The sequence below is a fragment of the Crinia signifera genome, chromosome 19, assembly GCF_055691185.1.
Source record: "Crinia signifera chromosome 19, ASM5569118v1, whole genome shotgun sequence".
NCBI classification, from domain to species: Eukaryota; Metazoa; Chordata; class Amphibia; order Anura; family Myobatrachidae; genus Crinia; species Crinia signifera.
In genome coordinates, this window is record NC_139226.1 from 64,893,647 (window position 1) to 64,915,310 (window position 21,664).

General features: G+C 46.1%; 1 protein-coding gene across 2 annotated transcripts in view; it reads left to right on the plus strand.

Annotated features, from left to right (window-relative positions):
* Window positions 1–14,953, plus strand: part of LOC146042621 (galanin peptides-like) — a 76,126-nt gene extending 61,173 nt beyond the window's left edge. For both annotated transcript variants that reach the window (XM_083162702.1, XM_083162703.1), the window contains exons 3-7: window positions 3,927–4,007; window positions 6,462–6,516; window positions 10,798–10,887; window positions 13,441–13,515; window positions 14,678–14,953. In XM_083162702.1, coding sequence (XP_083018828.1) covers window positions 3,927–4,007; window positions 6,462–6,516; window positions 10,798–10,887; window positions 13,441–13,515; window positions 14,678–14,730 — 354 coding nt within the window. In that variant the 3' untranslated portion in view covers window positions 14,731–14,953. The remainder of the gene's footprint in view (window positions 1–3,926; window positions 4,008–6,461; window positions 6,517–10,797; window positions 10,888–13,440; window positions 13,516–14,677) is intronic.
* Window positions 14,954–21,664: the final 6,711 nt, after the last annotated feature.

Genomic DNA, 21,664 nt, shown 5'->3' on the forward strand with positions numbered 1-21,664 from the left:
TCACTGACATGGCTGCTCACCTCTCTCTCTCAGCTAGTTTTCCAATTCTCAACTCTGATAGGAGCTTCGGAGACAACAATGTCTGATTGCTCTGTAACTTCTTGTTGCAGATCTCCCAGATGAGCAGCTGTTGGGTCCTAGCTCCAGCCCTGTTTGTGGTCAGTGCCTGGGCTTCCTCTGGTCAGCAGCAGCAGATATGATAGCAGCAGCACAGTGTGAGAGCCGCTCAGCCGCACTTCAGGGCTCAAGCTGCTGTAGCCACTTCCTGTCATAGTTTGACTGGGGCAGTAGCTGCTGGCAGGTACAGCAGACAGTGGCAGAGTCACAGAGCAGGGTGAGCACCTATCCATCATGCCGCCTCCCTGCTTTGCAGGCTCTGCTGAGTGGGTAGCGCCAGCTCTGTCTGTATATAATACTAAGGGTGCATGGCCATGCCTCTCATGAATAGGCCATGCCTATGATAAGTACCTGGGCCCAACCAGGCTCTCTACTGCCCTGATGATAGCCATGGGCTGCAGTGTGCCCTGGAGGGGGCACAACGGACTGGTGTAAACTTTACCCCTGACTGTGGCATTATTTTACTGACTAGTGGAGCTGCTTGTTTCAAAAAGACAGCGCCCCTATGTTTTTCCTCTTGTATTTTAGGAACCGAGACCAGTCAAAGAGCCGGTGCTGGTTTAATACAAGGGGACCTCACATATTTGTAGAACCCGCATCGGCATATAGAGCCCGGGGCAGGTTATGCTTCAAATGGTACCCAACGCTGTTTTTCGTTTTCATTTTTAAGTCTTTCTTTAACTTTTAAACACAGAAGCATGCACAGATCTGACTGATCCGTACAACATGCTTCTGCAAACACGCCAGCCAAAATCACTTCTACAAGTGCATTATTAGCGGAATTGATGGCAGAGTATCACTTCTACATATGTGAGTACTCTGAGTTAGGTAAAATATCACTTTTATTGATTCTCATTAAAAATTATATATACGCATATTTATATTTTTACAGTATAAAAATACATTCATAAGTAGACAAGACATAACAGAATAGAGGGGTTTAGAAGCATCCAGTTGGACAACTGTGCTGATTCAGACCTCAAGAAGAATTTAAAAATAATAGAAAAACTCCACTAATTGCTTAATTGCTTATGGAGCTAGGACCCCCAAAAATCCAATCAAATAATTGGAACAATTAGAGCGATAATCATATAATTGATACCTTAATTGCTATAATTTTTTCAATATAAATGCTTGAAGGCAGAGACGTAGCGTATCCTTCCTTAACAGTTTATTGATAATGTAATTGTACTTCAATAAATCAAATTATCTCCACTAAGTAGCAATCTGTTGACAGTAATACTTACATTCTAATTAAGCAGCAGGCTATTTGACTCGTAAATCCGTACATCATATAGCAGAAACAGCAAAAATGGAGCAGTGGAGGTTTGACTCATTCCTATTCAAATAGTACGATTTTTGTAACATCCTTCATAGTAACAGTTGTAAAGTTCTATCAAGAACAAATACTTAATATAATCAAAGCAGAGGTAGATGCCACACACAGGGCCGGCGCCACCACTAGGCAGCTCTAGGCATTTGCCTAGGGCGCTGGCACCTGGAGGGCGGCAGTTCGCCCCTCACCCCCCAGCATGGAGGGTTAGCGAACTGTGTAAAAAACTTGCGGCGCCGGCGTCCCTGCAGTGCTGGAGCGGGCCGGGGTGTCCGTGCCGCGGGGGAACCTGCGGCACTGTCATTGTGTATAAAGCTGGCGGCGGCCGGCGGGGTCCCTGGAGTGAATAGAAAATAACTAGCGCTATGCGTGCAGCGGCGCGGGAAGCGCTAGTTATTTTCTATTCACTGCAGGGACCCCGCCGGCCGCCGCCAGCTTTATACACAATGACAGCGCCGCAGGTACCCCCGTGGCACGGACACCCCTGCCCGCTCCAGCACTGCAGGGACGCCGGCGCCGCAAGTTTTTTACACAGGTACCACCACCGCCCCCCCCCCCCCCGCACCGGGGCGCCCCCACCGCGACTCAACTGGGGCACTCCAGCAATATAGCAAATATAGCAATGAAGGTATCAATTATATGATTATCATTCTAATTGTTCTAATTATTTGATTGGATATTTTTGGGTCCTAGCTCTATAAGCAATTAAGCAATTAGTGGAGTTTTTCTATTATTTTAAAATTCTTTTTGAGGTCTCAATCAGCACAGTTATCCAACTGGATGCTTCTAAATCCCTCTATTCTGTTATGTCTCGTATATTTATGCCTGTAACTTTATATTGTAAAAATATAAAAATGTGCATATATAATTTTTTTATTAGAATCAATAAAAGTTATATTTTCCCTAACTCAGAGTACTCATATATGTGCAAGTAAAAGTATACCCTAGGACCCTAGAATATTAATTGGCATTTTCAATTGCTGCAAAATGGTTTTGTTTATTTATTATTTAATACCAGTTTCATATATAGCGCACACATAATCCGCAGCGCCTTGTGATAATATTTAAACATTCACATCAGTCCCTGCCCCAATGGAGCTTACAATCTATGGGAGTGATTCTGTAAGGCTTGATAAGCAGCGGTCGTTCTCTCATATGCAGCCAAAGGGGAGATAATCATTTGATGGTCGCCAACCATCGAATGATTTCTCTCCCTTTCGGAAATAAAAGTCAGTCTAAACTGACTTTTATTTCCTTTGATGTCTGCCGAAGAGGGGGCAGGCGCTGACGTCCTCTGTCCTTAGCCGCCCGCCCCTGCAGGCATCGTCCTGCCCACGTTCCCATTGGAATTCCCATCGTTTTTCATGATGGAACCCATAAGGCTCTTTCACACGCTCCGGCTCCTGCCGGGCGGCGAAAACCCCACACAGCCAAAAGCCGTGCCGCACACAGTAGTTAGTAATGGACACGATTGTGTCCATTCACAATGGACGGCCACGGTCCGGCCGCCCGGTTGCAGCTGGATCCCACCACTGGAAGGGACGGCTGCCAGGCTGTGGCCATCCCCTCCATTGTAAACTTCTCATTGCGGCATGGCTTCTTGGCCGTGCTAGGTTTCGCTGCCCAGCAGGTGCCGGAGCGTGTGAAATAGCCCATAAAATACTGGGCCCTTCCCTGATCCGGCCTGATGTCCAGCCCTGCCTGCCCCCTCTGGAGCAAACGGCTCGGCAGTCCATATATTTCTCACATATACACATATACCTTTCCCTCAACTCCAAGAGCCTCTATGTATCTTCTCTAGGACACCAGAAGGAGAGCGGAGAAAAACAGTGAAGGAGAGTGGAGAGAGCTAGAAGAAGAATGAGAGAGATTGGAGAGAGAAGGAGAGGAAAGCAGAAGGAAGAATGATAGAATGAGAGGGTTATATATATAGGGTTAAATATCTCCCCCCACTCAGAGCACATGTATCAACATGTTGTAATGAACCCCCCATATCCCCCCCCTTAAAGTTACCTAATGCAGCATTAGGACCTCCAGTCATCAGCGCCGAGCTGCAGCAGAGGAAGACAGTGGAGGAAGCACCGGGCAACAACGGGTACAGAGGGAGTGCCAAGCGGCAGAGGGTCCCGTGGAGGAATCACTGCTCAGCACTGGGGGTGGAGGAGGGAGCACCGGACAGCAGCCAGACTAATGGAGTGAGTGCCAGGCAGCAGCGGGACGGTGGAGAATTGCCCAGGTGACAGTGAGACCCATTGTCAGCACCTTCTCTCATTTGTTACTTGTGTCGGGGCAGTCACTAGGTCATGACACCGAGCCCTGGCAGCAGCCTAGAGATAGGAGAGGGCAGAGGGCAATTTTTTTTAAAGAAATGACAGGGGGGCATGTGCCTATTTGCCCTCACCAGTGGTGGACCAGGGTGTCTGCCATTGGTCATTTATATAAAGATTCAATATAACATTATTTTGTTGTCCTCTAGATGTGGAATTCTCAAGCCTTGCTGTGTGTTTCTGTCCTCCTGTGTGGCTTGGCAGCTGATTGTTATGGCTACAGTATAATGGTAAGTAAATATATTGTTCTGTCTGTGATCTTTATTGGAATTAGCAAGTATTTTAAAAAAGTAAAAAATACATTTTAGAAAGTAGAGAGGCTGTATGTTAAAGTGTGTGTGTGTGTGTGGGGGGGGGGGGGGAACTAAGCTCCACCTCCTGTAATGGTAGGTGAAACTAGTTCCACCTTCACCATAGCCCTGTACAGTAATTCCATCAGGAAAGGCTGTCCCAGCAGCTTTCTTTTCTGGCATGTAATGCAGCCACCACTTCTACAGAAGAGCCACTAAGAGAAGCAGGCTCTGTGCATGCTGAAGACAAGGTGAGAAGGGGCTGGAGGGACACAGAGAGGAGGGGAAGCTGCTGGAGGGACATGGGGAGTGAGTTGCTGGAGTGACAGAGAACAGATATGTGAATAAGGTGCACTATTACTGTGTACATTTTTATAAGGGATATTACGGTACTTGTGTATTATCTGGGCGCCCGATTTTTTCATCGCAGGGCAAAAAATCGTATCGCATGCAATCATATCTCATGCGATGCGACGCGATTGGACCCGATTTTTAATTATACTGGCACCCAGATGCCTGATTCCTATGTTAAATGCCCCCCCAGACCAGATTTTTGATTGTACACCCACCCTGATGGGTAATTACAATGTTAAATGGCCCCCCATTGTTAACACCACCCCACTATCAACACCAACCCGAAGTGTGGCGAGCGCAGCGGTACGCGTCCTCCGACCTTTTCATACCCCCACTATCCACGTCGGTGTGGAGTTGATTTTAAATAGTGTGGTTAAATGGCCCAATTGACCCGATTTCATATAGGGAACAATGTTAAATGGCCCACAGACCCCAAATACCCACCCTGAAGTGTGAAATGGCCCCCCAATTGTTAACGCCACCCTACGATCAACGTCAACCCAAAGCGTGGCGAGCGGTGGCGGTACGCGTCCTCCGATCTTTTCATACCCCCACTATCCACGTCGGCTTGGAGTTGAGAATAGAAAGTGTGGCGAGCCCGAAGCGTGGCGAGCGTAGCGAGCCCCGCGAAGGGACGCGCAACATGCTCCCGAAGCGTGGCGAGCGCACACGGATTACTTAACATGTATTCCGCGTCCCCACGCAGGGCTCGCTGCGCTCGCCACACTTCGGGCTCGTATTCCGCGTCCCCTCGCGGGGCTCGGTGGCTCGCTACGCTCGCCACACTTTCTATTCTCAACTCCACACCGACGTGGATAGTGGGGGTATAAAAAGGTCGGAGGACGCGTACCGCCGCCGCTCGCCACGCTTCGGGTTGATGGTGGGGTGGTGTTAACAATTGGGGGGGCCATTTCACACTTCAGGGTGGCTATTTGGGTTCTGTGGGCCATTTAACATTGTTCCCTATGTGAAATCGGGGCAATTGGGCCATTTAACATTGTTCCCTATGTAAAATCGGTAATCGCGTCAGTCGCATCGCATGCGATTTTTTGGCCGCATGCGATGCGACCGCTGCGATTTACATTTTACCATGCATTTCTATGTAAAATCGTGGCCATCGCATCGGTCGCATCGCATGCCATTATAATGGCATGCGATGTACATGCGATGCCCGCAATGGGCGCCCTTCTAGGAAACAATTACCGATTATAAAAATAAAACTTTTTTTTTTTACACTATGTGGATCATTTAAAAATCTTGTCTGAGGTTTGAGGACGTTATAACATCAATTTGTGCGTGGGGAGAATTTTGAGGAACTCACGCGATACTGAGTACATATTTTAAGTGTGTATTGTTGGATATATATTATTTACCAGAATTTTTGCACTATGAGAAGGGCGTTTTGTCTGTTCTTCTTTTTTGAGGTAAATGAAGTCTGCATAAGATCCTACACTATGATCAGCATTGAAGTTGTGGACTGAATATCCCAAGTGGGAGCGCTTTTTTCACTTTTGTTCTTACACATAACAATTATATTGTCTTCTACATATAGAAACTGCACACATAGGGGGGAATTTACTAAGATAGGAGTTCTATTTCACATGGGAAGTTGCTATGGGCAACCAATCAGAACCTACTTCTTATTTATTTAACTTCTTCTTCTAAAAGATAATAGATATTATCTGATTGGTTGCCCATAGCAACATACAATCTGAAATATAACTCCCATAGTATCTACTTACTGACTTTATATAAATAATGTTAAATCGTTTTTTTTTGGGGGGGGGGGGGGGGGGGGGGTTTGTAGGGATCCTACAAGCACTCCTTCTCTAATATCATAATGGAAAAAACCATACAAACTAAATATGGATTTAAAACATACAGAATCATAATACCTTATATTACTTGTTAATCTATCATTTCATTAGAAGTTGATTTTTTGTAATCTTAAATCTGCTTTAGTACATTTGAACAGTATTAATATAACGCTGTTTTATTTACTTTAAATCCCTTTTTATTTATTCCTCCAATGTATTTTAGCCCAAAGATAAGAGAGGATGGACACTGAATAGTGCTGGTTACCTTCTAGGACCTCGTAAGTATTATTGTATATTGTACTTTTGGTATCACTGTCTGGCAGCAGTGTTCCTTTGTGGGGGCGGACAGTTGGGAGACCCGACAGAGAACCATCACTCAACCCCAGGGCCGTTTCTAGACAATTTAGCTCCCAGGGCGAAGAAATAAAAATGCGCCCCCCCAGGACCAAATACATAATATAGAATCAAAGAAATTGTGCGCGCCTCTGGCTTGCACCGAAATAGGGGGTGTGGCTTAATTTAAAAGGTGCGTGGCCTAAAAAAGGTCGTGGTCTCGCAGGAAAACAATTACATTACATCACACTTTTGCATCCTGCATGACCAGACATTGGTTACCGCAGGAATTGTCATTGTCCTCCCGCACTTAAGTTGGCCGGCTGAAGGCCACACAGTGACCTAGTACGCCTCACAGATCAAGGCCAAACAATGACAGGCTACTTAAATCATTATACACTATTTATCCGTGATGACAATTACACATTACGCCGCACACCGCGATGACAATTACATATTATGTCGCACACCGTGATGACAATTACACATTATGTCGCACACCGTGATGACAATTACACATTATGTCGCACACCGTGATGACAATTACACATTATGTCGCACACCGTGATGCCCATTAGACCCCACACTGTGATGGCAATTACACAATATTCCCCACACCGTAATGCCCATTACACATTATGCCCCACATGCCGCTGACACACAACTGATGCCGTTTACTAATATGCCCCCACAGCGCCAGATATGCCCCCACAGCACCACATATGCCCCCACAGTGCCACATATGCCCCCAAAGTGCCACAAATATATACCCCCACAGTGCCACAGATGCCCCCACAGCGCCACAAATATATGCCCCCACAGCGCCACAAATATATGCCCCCACAGTGCCACACATATGCCTCCACAGTGCCAAATATGCCCCCACAGTGCCACACATATATGCCCCCACAGTGCCAGATATGCCCCCACAGTGCCATATATGCCCCCACAGCGCCACACATGGCCCCACAGTGCCAGATATGCCACCACAGCACCACACAGACATGCCCCACAGTGCCAAATATGCCCCCATAGTGCCACACATATGCCCCCACAGTGCCAAAAATTCCCCCACAGTGCCAAAAATTCCCCCACAGCACCACACAGATATGCCCCCACAGTGCCAAACTCACTCTGGGTCTCCCCTGCTCCCATCGCCTCTGCAGAGTCTGCCTCTGCTGCTGCTGTTGCTTCCTTGGGGAGGGGAGCGGAGCGCATCGCGCCGCTCTCCTTCCCCTTCACTGGGTACCTGAGCCGTCACTCAGCCATTCATACCTCATGGGCTGGCTCCTTATTGGCTGCCAGCCCGCGAGCTCTGATAGGCTGACAGCTGAGCCCAGTGAACGTGTGAGCGAGGAGGAAGGAGAGACGTGCAATGCGTTCCCCTCCCTGTCTCCTCCCTCTCAACCGCTGCTTGTGTGTGGATATAGACGCCAGGGAGGAGGGGGGAGGAGGCTGCAGCAGCGGCGTTGGGGGAGCTGCAGGGTGCCCCGGCTGTTACACAGAGGCGGACAAGCCGTGCGGCGACCCGGGCTGCTGCACGGCTTGTCCGCCTCTAGAAACGGCCCTGCTCAACCCCCTGTAAAAATCCTGCATTTGCCCCGGCCAGGGGCGTAACTAGATATTTGTAGGCCCATAGCAAAAGTTTCTAAGGTCCCCCTATTTAGCAACTGATGGTGATAAATGGATGTAAAACATATTTCTTAGGCAGTAAAGATGGGCCCCCTTCAGCTTTGGGCCCCATAGCAGGTGCACCCCTTGCACCTATGGTAGTTACGCCTTTGGCCCCGGCGCATAGTGACAAAAGACCCACATGTCACGTGTCACTTTCTGGTCTGTCATAATACCTGCAGTTTTAATAAAGGTATGCAAAGAATAATTCATCACCTATAAAAACTAATATATAATACAGGGTTGCCAACTAGAGGAAGTAGGGGGTGGGGCTAGTGGGCGTGCCATCAAAGGGGCAGGGCTGGAGGTGGAGCTTAACAACTGAGCATTTTGTGGGGGCGTGGTCATTGCAATTGCAATTACAGGTGGATTACATGAGGATTACAGGAGGCCACAGGGATTTGGGGAGATTTACCCACTTTACTGGGGGTCCGTGAGGTGGACCAGATTTTTGGGAGACTCCTGGCCTTTCCAGGAGGGAAGGCAAGTAAGATGTAGTATAAAAACAACAACACAAGTCATACTCTAAGCCTGTGGCGTAGCTAAGTTTTGCCCCCCCCCCGCCGCCACCCCGCCAAGCACCCGCCGCCCCGCCACCCATGCAACCCCCCCCCCCCCAATCCCCCGCAGCCTTACCTATCGCGCTGGTCCCGGCGGCTCCGTTCTTCTGCTGAGGACCACCACAAAATGGCCGCCCCCATACAGCAGACAGTTTCAGAGAACTGTGTGCTATATGGGGGCGACCATTTTGTGGTGGTCCTCAGCAGAAGAACGGAGCCGCCGGGACCAGTGAGACAGGTAAGTCTGCAGGGGATTGGGGGGGGGGGGGGTTGTAACTATAGCACCGCAGCCCCCGGCGCCCCCACATGCACAGCGCCCCCCGCGGTGGCTGGGGCTGCGGCGCTATAGTTACGCCGCTGCTCTAAGCACTAACACCATTTAATAAACATGAACTTTACATATAAAATTTGTATACATTAGTGTTATTTATAATTGTGTACACCGTACTTTTGAGATATCCAAAAGTGAAACAACAAAAAAGGATGTAACTTCCCATGGCTTCGTTATAAAAGCACTTTAAAGCAGACCCAAATAAATTTGCATTCTTTATACTGTTCCATATTTTCTTAAGAAATTATCATTTGATACATGAGTGTGTTATATATTTCCCTATAGATTGTAAGCTTCAGAGCAGGGCCCTCTTTGTGTGTTTGTTATTACACAATCTTGCTTTACTACTGTATTGCTACCAGTTGTTGTAAAGTACAAATATGCTGGCACTATATAAGCAAATGTCAATAAATAATAAAAATAAATAATTGACTAATACTTTATAAAAATTAAGGGGGTGGGGTTTGGAGTAAATTGCGCTGCTGTTTAGATGGTTTTAATAATTGTAACACATTGGCTGTCTAAAAAGGAATGAGTCTTGGACACACTGTAACTGTTGAAAAAATCTTTATCTTAAATCAATAAAAAAATGTATATATTACATATAAATACACAGAATATAAAAAGACAGTTTTTAAAAAAATGAGAATGGGATCCCAATCAATTTCTTATCGTAGCTTTTAGTAAGATATCAGCAATATTTTTGCTCCAGTAATATTAAATGTGATAATATTTTACCTGCAGTTGATGGTAAATTTGCAGAAGGAATAGGGCAGTAGTATATAGTCCCACTTAGGCAGAATAATGCTGCATGAAGGCTGGTTAGTAAATTATGATATATACAGTCTCAGATTTGCTCACCCATTATTAAAACCATCTAAACAGCAGCGCAATTTACTCCAAACCCCACCCCCTTAATCTCTTTTCTTTGTGTTGGTCTGGACGGGCCCACAGGAGTCAATGCTGCAGCTGTAATAAATCCTGCAAATTATATATATTTTTTCAAACGAACTAGATCTAAAACTGCTGAGCGCCAGGAGGTGTGTCCCGGAGAGCCCTGTTTTCAGTGCCACTCCGTCACACACAAACCCCACTTTATAAAAATTGTTACATTTTAAGAAAATGTATTTCATTATATTATGATGCAACAGTTACATTATTTGAAATTATATATATAGTTTGTCAGTTATATGGGCACATATAGCAAGTAATACATCAGACATATGACATATGTAGTGTGACAGGGTTAATAGGATTTGCCTGTTTAAGCAGAAAACAGAAGTTTCAACTGAAGCCAAGTTGATTAGTTGCACCTGTTAGCTGCATTTAAGAATGGTTTCTGAAGTTATGTAAGACACCTGGCACTAGTCCAGCTGGCCAGGTGATAGGCTGGAAGTCATTGGACTGTTAATCAGTATTGTTATTTTGATTGGCGACAAATTTAAAGAGGTTAATTATTTAAAAATACAAATGCCACATCGATGTTCAGACTTTAACCACTTGTTATCAGTACTTTTTGTTAAAAGAAATGAACATAATATATATATATATATATATATATATATATTGTTTGTACTACAACAGTACTAGTCTCTTGAATGAATAGTCATTTGTAAAATTCATCCCATCTCTATGCACTGACAGATGCATTATTGTATCACCAGATGCTCATCGGACAATAACAGATAAAGGTGGTATGGCTGGAAAAAGAGAGGTTGTGGAAGACTTGTACAAGCCAGGAAGAGATATGTTTGGTAAGCATAGCGCCATTTGCTACTGGGGGATAATGGCACTGGTAACACAGAGTGGATAAAAAACATGTTCAATGCCATTACAAGAAATGGGGAGACAGAAGGCCTAGGATTAGGTATAATTTCTTGCCTACTGTATATTATGTTGAGACAGCTTTCTACGCAGAAGTAATTCTACGTAGAATGAACCAGTGCCTCAGATAACAAGAGATTTGTGCTGCTAAGAACTTTAATAAAAATGTTCCACCTATGGGAGCAATATGGCCTTATACTATATCCTTTAATAAACACCTGATATCTGCTGATGCCACAATGACTTACACTACTGTATATGGTAGAACTCATAGACAGTCTGTAAATGTGACACAAAGACCCTTAAATTGTTGAATGTTCATCTTATGTAAGACCTCTGTCCACTGTAAATGGCTTCATGCTAAATTATGTTAGGTTCTTTTTTATAACATTGTAAATTGGTCTCCATTAAGTCAAAAGAAAATAAATTAGACAAAGTAATACCCAGTTATTTTCTATTTAGTTCTTAGATCATTACACCAGAATGAAAAACAGGACATTGACAGCTGAGGTACATAAATAGATTTCAATAGAATGCCATAGAGATCTTCTGTACCTTGGAGCAGGGCCACAACTGGGGGTGGTGCTGATGGTGTGCTTGGCACATAGCACATATGCAGCGCATATGCTCTATGAGTAGAGAACCAGCATCCAAACTCCACTTGCGAGTACATCAACCCGCTGCCACTGCCAGCTGCAGCACTACCCTTTGTATATATGTAGCAGTGTGCCTGGTTTCTTCTCAGCCAAATGCACCACTGCTGCATACATTACAACTGGCAGGGCCACAGCTGCTTGCCCATGGGCTCTGCCCCTTCCCGGCTCTCCTGTTTCTAACCAGCTGCAGAAAGGACAAAATCTTCTAAGTGCTGTAAATGAGCAAGCTGCAGGAGCAGGGCTTCTACTCCATGAGGACAGTTATACAGTACCACAATGTGTGTGTGTGTGTGTGTGTGTGTATGGGGCCTATAAGCAGCACCATGGGAGCAGTTACTTCAATAAGAGGATTGTGGACCAAGTCACCTCCTTTGAGCATTTACTCCAGTGTTGGGATTTTTGTCACTTCCAAGGGGGGCAGTTACTACAGTGTGGGGAGTAGGGCTGCAGAACTTCCAGGTCAACAGCTTGCCCAATAAAGTGTGAAGGGGTAGTGTGGTATAGCACACCGACAGTCGTGATTCTGTCAATCATCAGCCCGACGTTGGAATCCCAACTGCCGGGACTCAGACAGCGGGGCAAGTGCAATGGAGCTCCTTGCGGGCACAGTGGCTCGTTATACTCGCAACCTATTCTATTTTCCCTCTATGCGGTCATGGACCCCCACGAGGGAGAATAGCTGCTGCCCTTTGGGATCCCAACTGTCAGGGTTTTAACAGTCGGGATACCGACGTTGGTGTAATGATTGTCGGTCAGTTATCCGGCACCCGTGCAGGGGATGTTAGCGCCTGTTTGGGCTGCACGACTGTTGCACATTGTGTATAAGGGGATTAATGAGTGGTGTCATGTGATTACTGTGCAGTGAAATGTGATTTGCTTCTCTGGAGATTTCACTTCAGGCCCCTTTATTTATGTCCCTATTACAAATATGGAGTACACCATCAATTGTCTTTCGAGCACAGGGCACCAAAATGTCTACAGTAGTTACAGCACAGTCTTGGTGCGTTACACATGTACTGACTTATATCTGCATTAACCAAGAAGCCTATTACAAGAACAGTGGTATATTTATTTATTAACAGTTTCTTATATAGCACACACATATTCCGCAGCGCTTTACAGATAATATTTGAACATTCACATCAGTCCCTTCCCCAGTGGAGCTTACAATCTATGAGGCAGATGTATTAAGCCTGAAGAAGAGATAAACTGGAGATAAAGTAGAAGGAGATAACGCACCAGCCAATCAGCTGTGTTTAAAATATGACAGTTGGGAGTTGATTGGCTGGTGTGTTATCTCTTTCCAATTTATCTCCAGTTTATCTCTTCACCAGGCTTAATACATCTGCCCCTATATTCCCTACCACATGTACACACACACACACACACACACACACACACACACACACACACACACACACAGACATTATATGGTTAATTTGTTGAGAGCCAATTAACCTACTAGTATATTTTTGGATTGTGGAAGGAAACCGGAGTACCCGGAGGAAACCCACACAAGTACGTGGAGAATATACAAACTCTGCACAGTAAGGACCATGGTGGGAATTGAACCCATGACCCCAGTGCTGTGAGGCAGTAATGCTAACCATCATTAGCCCTCAGAACTGTTCCAGCATACTGTAGCTGTGATCAAATGTAACAATATGCAATTGAATAGGATGGATATGTTGTAAGTTTGTTGTTCTATCTACAGTATCTCGTATCATCCATCCACCCATCCATCCATTCATCCATCCATCCCTATATTATACAAAACAGTCTAACAGAATAAGAAAAAGAACCCCAACAGCTGTATTATACTTGCAGGGCCGCAGCAGCAATCACTGGATAATAACACCGTTCAGACTGTTCTTGAATTCCTAGCATATCTACGTCTCAAAGGTATTAAGACAGTTTATTTCATGGTCTAAAGTTTGTGTGGGGATCATTAGGTTGACAGTCAATAGGTTGTCCACTATTGGTCGGCAGGCAAAAGGTCGACCTGGCATCAAGGTCGACATGCATTAGGTTGACATGGTGAAAAGGTTGACAAAAGCCACAAGTCGACTGAAAAAAAAATTGACACAGGAAAATGTTGACATGCGTTTTTCAATTTTTTTTATGTCTTTGTCAGCAGATGTTGGCATGGACATGAGTGTATGAGTGTACAGAGTCCCCTCGCTGTGCTTGCCATGCTTTGGGCATGGTACCTCGCTGTGCTCGCCATGCTTTGGGCATGGTGCCTCTCTGTGCTCGCCATGCTTTAAGAGTGGTGCCTCACTGCTCGCTATGCTTTTGGCACAAGATGTCTCGCTGTGCTCGCATGCTTCGGGCACGGTGCCTTGTTGCATTCGCCATGATTTGGGCATGGTGCCTCTCTCATGGTGCACTCTGCACATTTTTCTAATCTCCTTCTGTGCCCACTGGGATGTAAGAACAAGTTGGTTTTCACAGAAAATGTATGAAAACCTTTTTCCATATCGACCATTTACAGGCCAACTTTTTGCTTCTGTCGATCTTTTGACCATGTCTATCTAATGCATATTGACTTTTTCACGTGTCGACCTATTGTGTGTTGACCAATAGTGACTTTGAAAGCATAGCTAAAATTTCTCGGCTCTTACAATCAGGGCCGCGCCACTAGAAATGTTGGGGCCTGGGACGGACCTTCAGTCTGGGCCCCCAGCAGTACAGCGGCACCCCCACGCGCGCCCACACGCATGCAACCCACCTCCCCCTACTGCCACAATTGGCATTACTTATCAGCAGCAGCGGCGTGACATCTCCCTCCTTCACGAACGGTCAGGAGCGCACACTGCACAGTGCAGTGCAGTGCTCGGTGCACTGCAGGCTGCACTGTGTATTGTGCGTGCCTGGCTGGGGGGTGGCTGGGTGGGGGAGGTGTTGTGTGTGTGTGTGTGGGGGGGGGGGCGCCATGCCACTGTGGGCAGCTGCCCGGGCCCCTCCAGGTCAAAGTAATTAAACAGCTCCGTTTTAAGCTTTATAACATCTTATGGGTAAATGTATCATTTGTATGTCTAATAATAAATTTGTTTTGTTGCAGAAATTGGAGCACTGGACCATTTGGCTCTGCTCATCTCGGAGGAGTCCACATAGAACATACCTGGACCGTGAGCATGTACCTAGAGTGCAAGTGTAATAATCAATTCACAGAAAAAGTGTTACAAATAATAGAATTCAAATGGATGTATTCATTGTAAAGCTTAATATGAAACAAACAAAAAAAATTAATACTTCCGGGTAATGAGTTCACCCAACACAAATCCAACACAAATGTCCTACAATCAAATGTCAGGTTTGTTTATAGGCTTTGTTTTCTAGAAAGGTTCAAATAAAACTAAATTTGCTGAAACCTTTGTCACATGGAAAAGTGATTTTGAACATTAATAGGTGAGATTGTTTACAATTATATTGAACATTTTTATTTACAGTATTTTACAAATGTATTGTAAATGAGGGTCCTGTCTGCTGATTGCATCTGCTACAGCCTTGTGGGATTGGGGTAGCAGTTCAGGGATTAAAGTGAGGGGGAACGGGATGGAACTGAGTTCCACCACCTCTAATGGTTAGGTGGAACATTTTAACCTCCACATTGGCCCTGCACAGTAATTCTTACAGGAAAGCATTCTAGTTTGCAGGGGGATGCCAAAAACCTTACCACTGGCCCTGTCTCTGCCTAATGGGGGAAGGGGATGGGGTGTAATTAGGTGGCATAAAGAAATGAGGGGCAGATTTATTAAGCTCTGTGAAGTGATAATGTGGCTGGTACTTTATCACTGGCCAATCAGCTCCTAACTGTGAAGTTACATGCTTGGTTTGAAAAATGACAGGTAGAAGTTGATTGGCCGGTGATAAAGACCAGACACTTTATCACTTCACTGAGCTTAATAAATCTACCCCTGTGTTCACCCTGCATGACCACTTTATGCCCTGGGTAGCACACAGCAATCTGCAGTGCACTACTGGGTAATAAATCCGGAGGCTCTGCAGTGGGGTCAGACGAGCATGTGCTGAGTTCTGATTGGAGGAGAGCCCATCATATGCTCTTCTGACCCCTGGAGATAAACACTATCAGCAGCACATGGGACTCCTCACTCCACAGCCAGCAAACCGCTTCCTGTGAAGCTTCTACCAGCAAGCACCCAGAAGGACAAGGAGCCAGGAGCTCCTCCTTCATCACCACTTGCCTCTGCTTATGACAGGGGAGAAGCAGGGATGTGCGGTTGAGTAAATGGCTGAGGAGTCCCTGGAAAGTACAAGAGCCAGATTTTCACACAATATATGAGCTCAGAGTTACATGCCGGCATTATACACATGTGCAGTAGTATATACTGTATAATAAGAGATGTGCAGAAAAGGTAGCCAGGTGAGGCACTGCCTCACCTGCCATAGACTTTTTACTCCAGAGTTTTGACTATAAAAATTATTAGAATAATAAAAATAAGATTTTTATATATATATTCTTTGTATTTTTGACATACTTTATTCATTCAAAACTTCAGCATATACATTAGTATGACAGGAAAGGCTGTGCCTCACCCCACCACATGCCACTGGTTAAAGGGGAGGAACTACGGGCTGTAGCCTGAGACAGATAACCTCCTCTCCTGCAGCCTTTCCCTAACCTCTCCCCTTAACCCTGGCATCGACTCCCACAGCCTTGCCCTATCCTCTCCCTTAAGCTCCCCTCCTGCAGCCTTACCCTATCCTCTTCCCCAACACTAGCCTTACCTCCCACAGCCAAACCTTGTGGTACCTAGGGTGCTGGCATCATCAATTCCAATATGAAGGGTGATGAGGTTAATCAATCAACTAGCTGGCTGTGAGTGGACGGACGCACTAGGGACCCCGCAGTGAGCTCTGAAGAGCTCCTGCACCAATGCCAGCTAGACAATTTATTAATATTTCAGAAAGTGATGCCCCACTGCTTGCTCTATCTGTCTCTCTATGTCTGTCTCTCTATGTCTGTCTCTCTATGTCTGTCTCTCTATGTCTGTCTATCTATGTCTGTTTCTCTATCTCTATTGCAGGTATTCAATACTTTAATTCCCCTTGTGCAGCGAATCCTGTTTTGGATTCGCTGCACAATCGCCGGGTTCCGGAGGGCTTCAGCATTCGCTGCCAGCCCTCCCTCACCCCCTATTCAACGCCTCAGGGGCTTGCTGCCCCTGGCGGCGAATTTTAACCCCCCGGCGAATGCCGCAGGGAGCCGGAGGACGGCTGCAGGCAGGGAGATGGAAGCCTCCTTGCCTGCGCTGGACACTGTGGAGGTGAAGGAGGGCTGTCGGGGACACAGGAAGAGCCCCCCCAGAGCTGGCAGGGGGCTGTGTTATGCTGCTTTCAGACCGCAAAACTGGCTTTGACCCTGTATTTGGAAACGTTTCCAAAAACGGGTCTGCCAGGTAAAACCCCTTTCAGATCGCATCTCTTAAACGGTATATTACCGTTTAAGTGCGTTTTTTTTTACACTGGCAGACCCGTTTTTGGAAACTTTCCAAAAACAGGGTCAAAGCCAGTTTTCAGCGAGCGCCGCCCCCGCCCCCCCTCCCCCGGGGGTTAACACCCCCAAATCCCCCCCACCCCAGGGCTAACAAACCCCCCCCCTGTGCAGCCGGTACCTCCGTTGCGTGATCCGGCACTGCAGTTGGTCGGGGAAGCACTTATGAAGGTACTTGTTTCCTATCTGGGCGCCCGCTACGTTAATTGCGCACCATGCTATTCTCCGTATAAAAATCGGATTGCATCGTATCGGATACCACAAATGCACATACACGATATTGAACGATGCGATGCGATCCGATCCGATTTCGTTCCCGCTTTTATGGTTGGCCCATAGGATGGGCCATCTGTAACACTACTGTATTTATTTACCCTTCAAAGCCCTCCCCTTGTCACATCTGCACAGAAACACAGTATTGACGTCAACCCGAAGCGTGGCGAGCGCAGCGAGCCCCGCGAGGGGCGGCGGTACGCGTCCTCCGACTTTTTCATACCCCCACTATCCACGTCGGCGTGGAGTTGAGAATAGAAAGTGTGGCGAGCGCAGTGAAGTATCCGCGTCCCCTCGCGGGGCTCGCTGCGCTCGCCACGCTTCGGGCTCGGTGGCTCGCTGCGCTCGCCACACTTTCTATTCTCAACTCCACGCCGACGTGGATAGTGGGGGTATGAAAAAGTCGGAGGACGCGTACCGCTGCGCTCGCCACGCTTCGGGTTTACGTCAATACTAGGGTGGCGTTAACAATGGAGGCGCATTTTAAACCATCAGGGGGGGTTTCCTATAGAAATCGTGGGTTTGCGGGGTTATTACATTGAAATCAATGTAAAATAGGGTCTCAGGGACCATTTAACATTGATTCCAATGTAAAAATCAGGTTGATCGCGTCACCGCATGCGATGCGATCCGATTTAAAATGAAATCGGATCGGATAGCATCGTATGCCATCGTACATCATCGAGTACCGAATCCGATGCGATCCGATTTCATTACGGTGCCGTACGTAGAAAACCTGGGCGCCCAGATAGGAAACAAGTACCCTTATGAAAAAAAGTGTCTTTCAGAAAATGGCTGCTCCATAGGAAAACCATTTTTAAAAAACTGTCTTTCGTATGGGGGCAGCCATTTTCCGAAAGTCACTTTTCTTATAAGAAAAGTGACTTTCGGAAAATGGCTGCCCCCATAAGAAAGACAGTTTTTTAAAACAGGTTTTCCTATGGGGCAGCCATTTTCTGAAAGACGCTTTTTTTTCATAAGTGCTTCCCCGACCATACTTCATTGCCGGGATCCACAACGAAGGTACCGGCTGCACAGCGGGTGTCGACACACGCGCCGCGTGGGGGGGTGTCGACACATGCGCTTTGGGGGGGGGGGGGGCGGCGTTTGGCGGCTCCAGTGCTGTGAATATTTATTGAGTGCTCATTAAATATTCGCTGCTCTGAATTTAGGACCCAGCTCGTTGGCTGGGTCCTAAATACCGTTTCAGACCCGATTTTGATCCCAAAATACCGGGTCTGAAACGGGTAGGACCCTGCATTTTAACCGGTTTGAAAAAACGGTATTTTCAAACCGGTTAATTGGATCTGCACCTTTCAGACCGCACAGATTACCGTTTTAAAACGGTAAAAAAACGGCAATATACCGTTTACAAAGTGCGGTCTGAAAGGGGCATTAGGGAGCCACTACACACTGGTCCCGATCGTGCATATGTAATGATCGTGACCAGTGTGCAGTGAATATATGAATATTAATGAGCGGCTCCCGGCTCTACCCCCTGCTGGTGAATGCAAGCACATGAATAAAAATAGAATGCCGCTTCACAGAAAATAAAAAATCTGATTTTTTGACACCAAAATAAAAAACACTTTATTTTCAAAGATCACATTCCAGTTCACCTAAAAAAGATGACGAATGTAAAATGGAGAATCCTGGCGAAAATCACTGGAGAAAGCAGTTCTCCACTTCAGCATTGAATACACTCTCTGCGAATTCCACTGAAAACCCCATTGAAAACTACCGGCGAATTGCGATGAATCACAAACGGCGAATCGCCAGACATTCGCTCTTCATTTGCAGGGAATTGTGTCCATTGAATAGGACAAATTGTTTTTTCTGTGAGAAAATTTGCCAGAAAACAGGCGAATTGCCAGATTCGCTGAAAAAAAATGGTGAATCAGAGGCATTGAATACTGGCCTATATCTATCTATGGGGCGGATGCACCAACATTTATCTTGCCTCTGGAAAACTGGGCCCAACTTATGCCACTGATAGATGCAACAAGGTTGTCCAATTAAATTAGAAAAAATATCCAGACAAATGCAACTCAAAAAATGTACAAAATGCTTTACCAAATAAAATAAATAAAAATAGCATTATATAGACCAGTTATTATAAAGAAATATATTCATTTGGAAATGTTGTGTTTGATAGATAGATAGAGTTTGATAGAGTGCACACAGGCCTCATTCTGTCTTAAGCCCCATACTCACACTATATGACCATGGACGATATAGTAAACCATATCGGACACGGACAGCTGTGAAATATACAGGCCAAGATAATAAAGATAACATGCTATGTACTACTGCAATAATCTTTATTTGCTTTGATACAAGACAAAATTGTGAACAATAGCCAATGTACAGTACATGTTGGTAATTTCAATAGTAGACCCAGGTCATGCTGGGTTCTACGATTCTCTTCCATTGCAAGTTAAATCAAAGGTGGGAAGGCCATCGGAACAATCAGAAATACTGCCTGGTTTCTATAGCGTTCAATGTGGAAAAAGGCAGTGTATTCCATGCAGCCGTATACATATGCATATAACAAGTAATAACCAGTATTACATGGTTAGAGAACCATTTCCTTGACTGTGTTTCTTTCTAGAAAGCAATGTAACCATAGGGCAGGGTATTTGTGTAGGTGATGTGTAGGATGTGTTGGCCCCCAATGAAAGACAATTTGCAAAAAATCCTGCATGCTGGTCCGACCTCATACTCAGGTCTGATGCACACACTTTGGGCCGATTTCTCAGCCCTTTCAGTCAACGGGTGAAATCGGCCAAGATCGAGGTAGTGTATGGAGGCCTTAACAGGTAGCCTTCCGGCACCTGGCTGTCATACAGCGCTCAATTTTGTATTTCTACTCGCAGCGGTTGCAGTTGACACCGTTGCAGCTTCCTAAGTGTCAGTGAAGCAGAGGAGGTTGGCCCCAACATAAAATCCCAGGAGCAGAGCTAGGGTATATCCTAGGTCAGGGGTGCTCGAACTATTTTGCTCTGGGACCCCATTAGACAATAAAAATGATTACAGGACCCCAGCAAGGTGGGTCAGTGAAGTGAAGTGACCGTTACTGTGACAGGGAGGCAGTAGGTAATGGATGAGATGGAAAAGGGTGACAGGGGGATGGAAGAGGGAAGCAGTGGGTGTTTATTTCATGAGTTATAACCTGTCCCCCCCTCCATAGACACATTTGCCTGATTGCCAGCAATAGAGTCGTGACCCCCATGCTGAGGTGGTCGGGACCCACTTTGGGGTCAGGACCCACAGTTTGAGAACCTCTGTCCTAGGTCATTTTTGGGAGATGGAGATTAGATCGGCCATTCTGGGTGGGAACTTTGTGGCTGTGTATAATAGATGGAGGCTTCCATGGTGGGGACTGGAGCTGCCTCAGGCTCCTCAGTATCCTAATTAAGACCAGTACTGTGGCACCTTGAGACCCAGCCATCCAGTTAATCAAATTTCTGCAGTATAACTGACCCTATGTGCACCCCATTATTTGCCCCCCCCCCCCCCCGTGTGTTTTAGGTACTAAAATGATGGGTTGGGTGTCACAATAGGATATAGAGACTAGCAGGGGGCTAAACAGCGACAGTACAGATACTCATACACATACAGGTATACACTAGATGTACCCTGGGGATTATGGACATATGGAACATATATTCGCTGAGAAGCACAACATATAGGCAGCCATCAGTGGCACCACTGGTCATTGCAACAGCCAGGTAGGTAACAAATAAGCAGTGACAGTACAGATATACATAACACATACAGGTATACGCTAGATGTACCCTTGGGAGGGTGATGGACATGTACTGGGGAGACACAGGGAACATACTGTATATTCACTGAGCAGCACAACGCCTAGGCAGCCATCAGCAGCACCACTGGTCATTGCAACAGCCAGGTACTGTAGATAGCAATAAGCAGAGACAGCACCATTATCACACAGAAAACAAATGTTCGCTAAGCTGCACAGTGCCTAGGCAGTCATCAGCATGCCACTGATTGTTGCAGCAACCAGGTAGGTAACAATATGAGCAGAGACAGTACAGATATAGATTGCTGTGCAATGTACAAGACAGGAGAGACACAGGGTTACATATGGCTGAGTGCACAGTTCCAAAGCAGCCGTTTGCAACGCCATCTTGATTATGCTACTCACAGCAGCAGAGGGGCTCAATGGGACAACTTCCCTAAAGCACACAACACGGTGGATCCTAGGCTGCCTCCTCCATCTTACCCCTTCTCTGT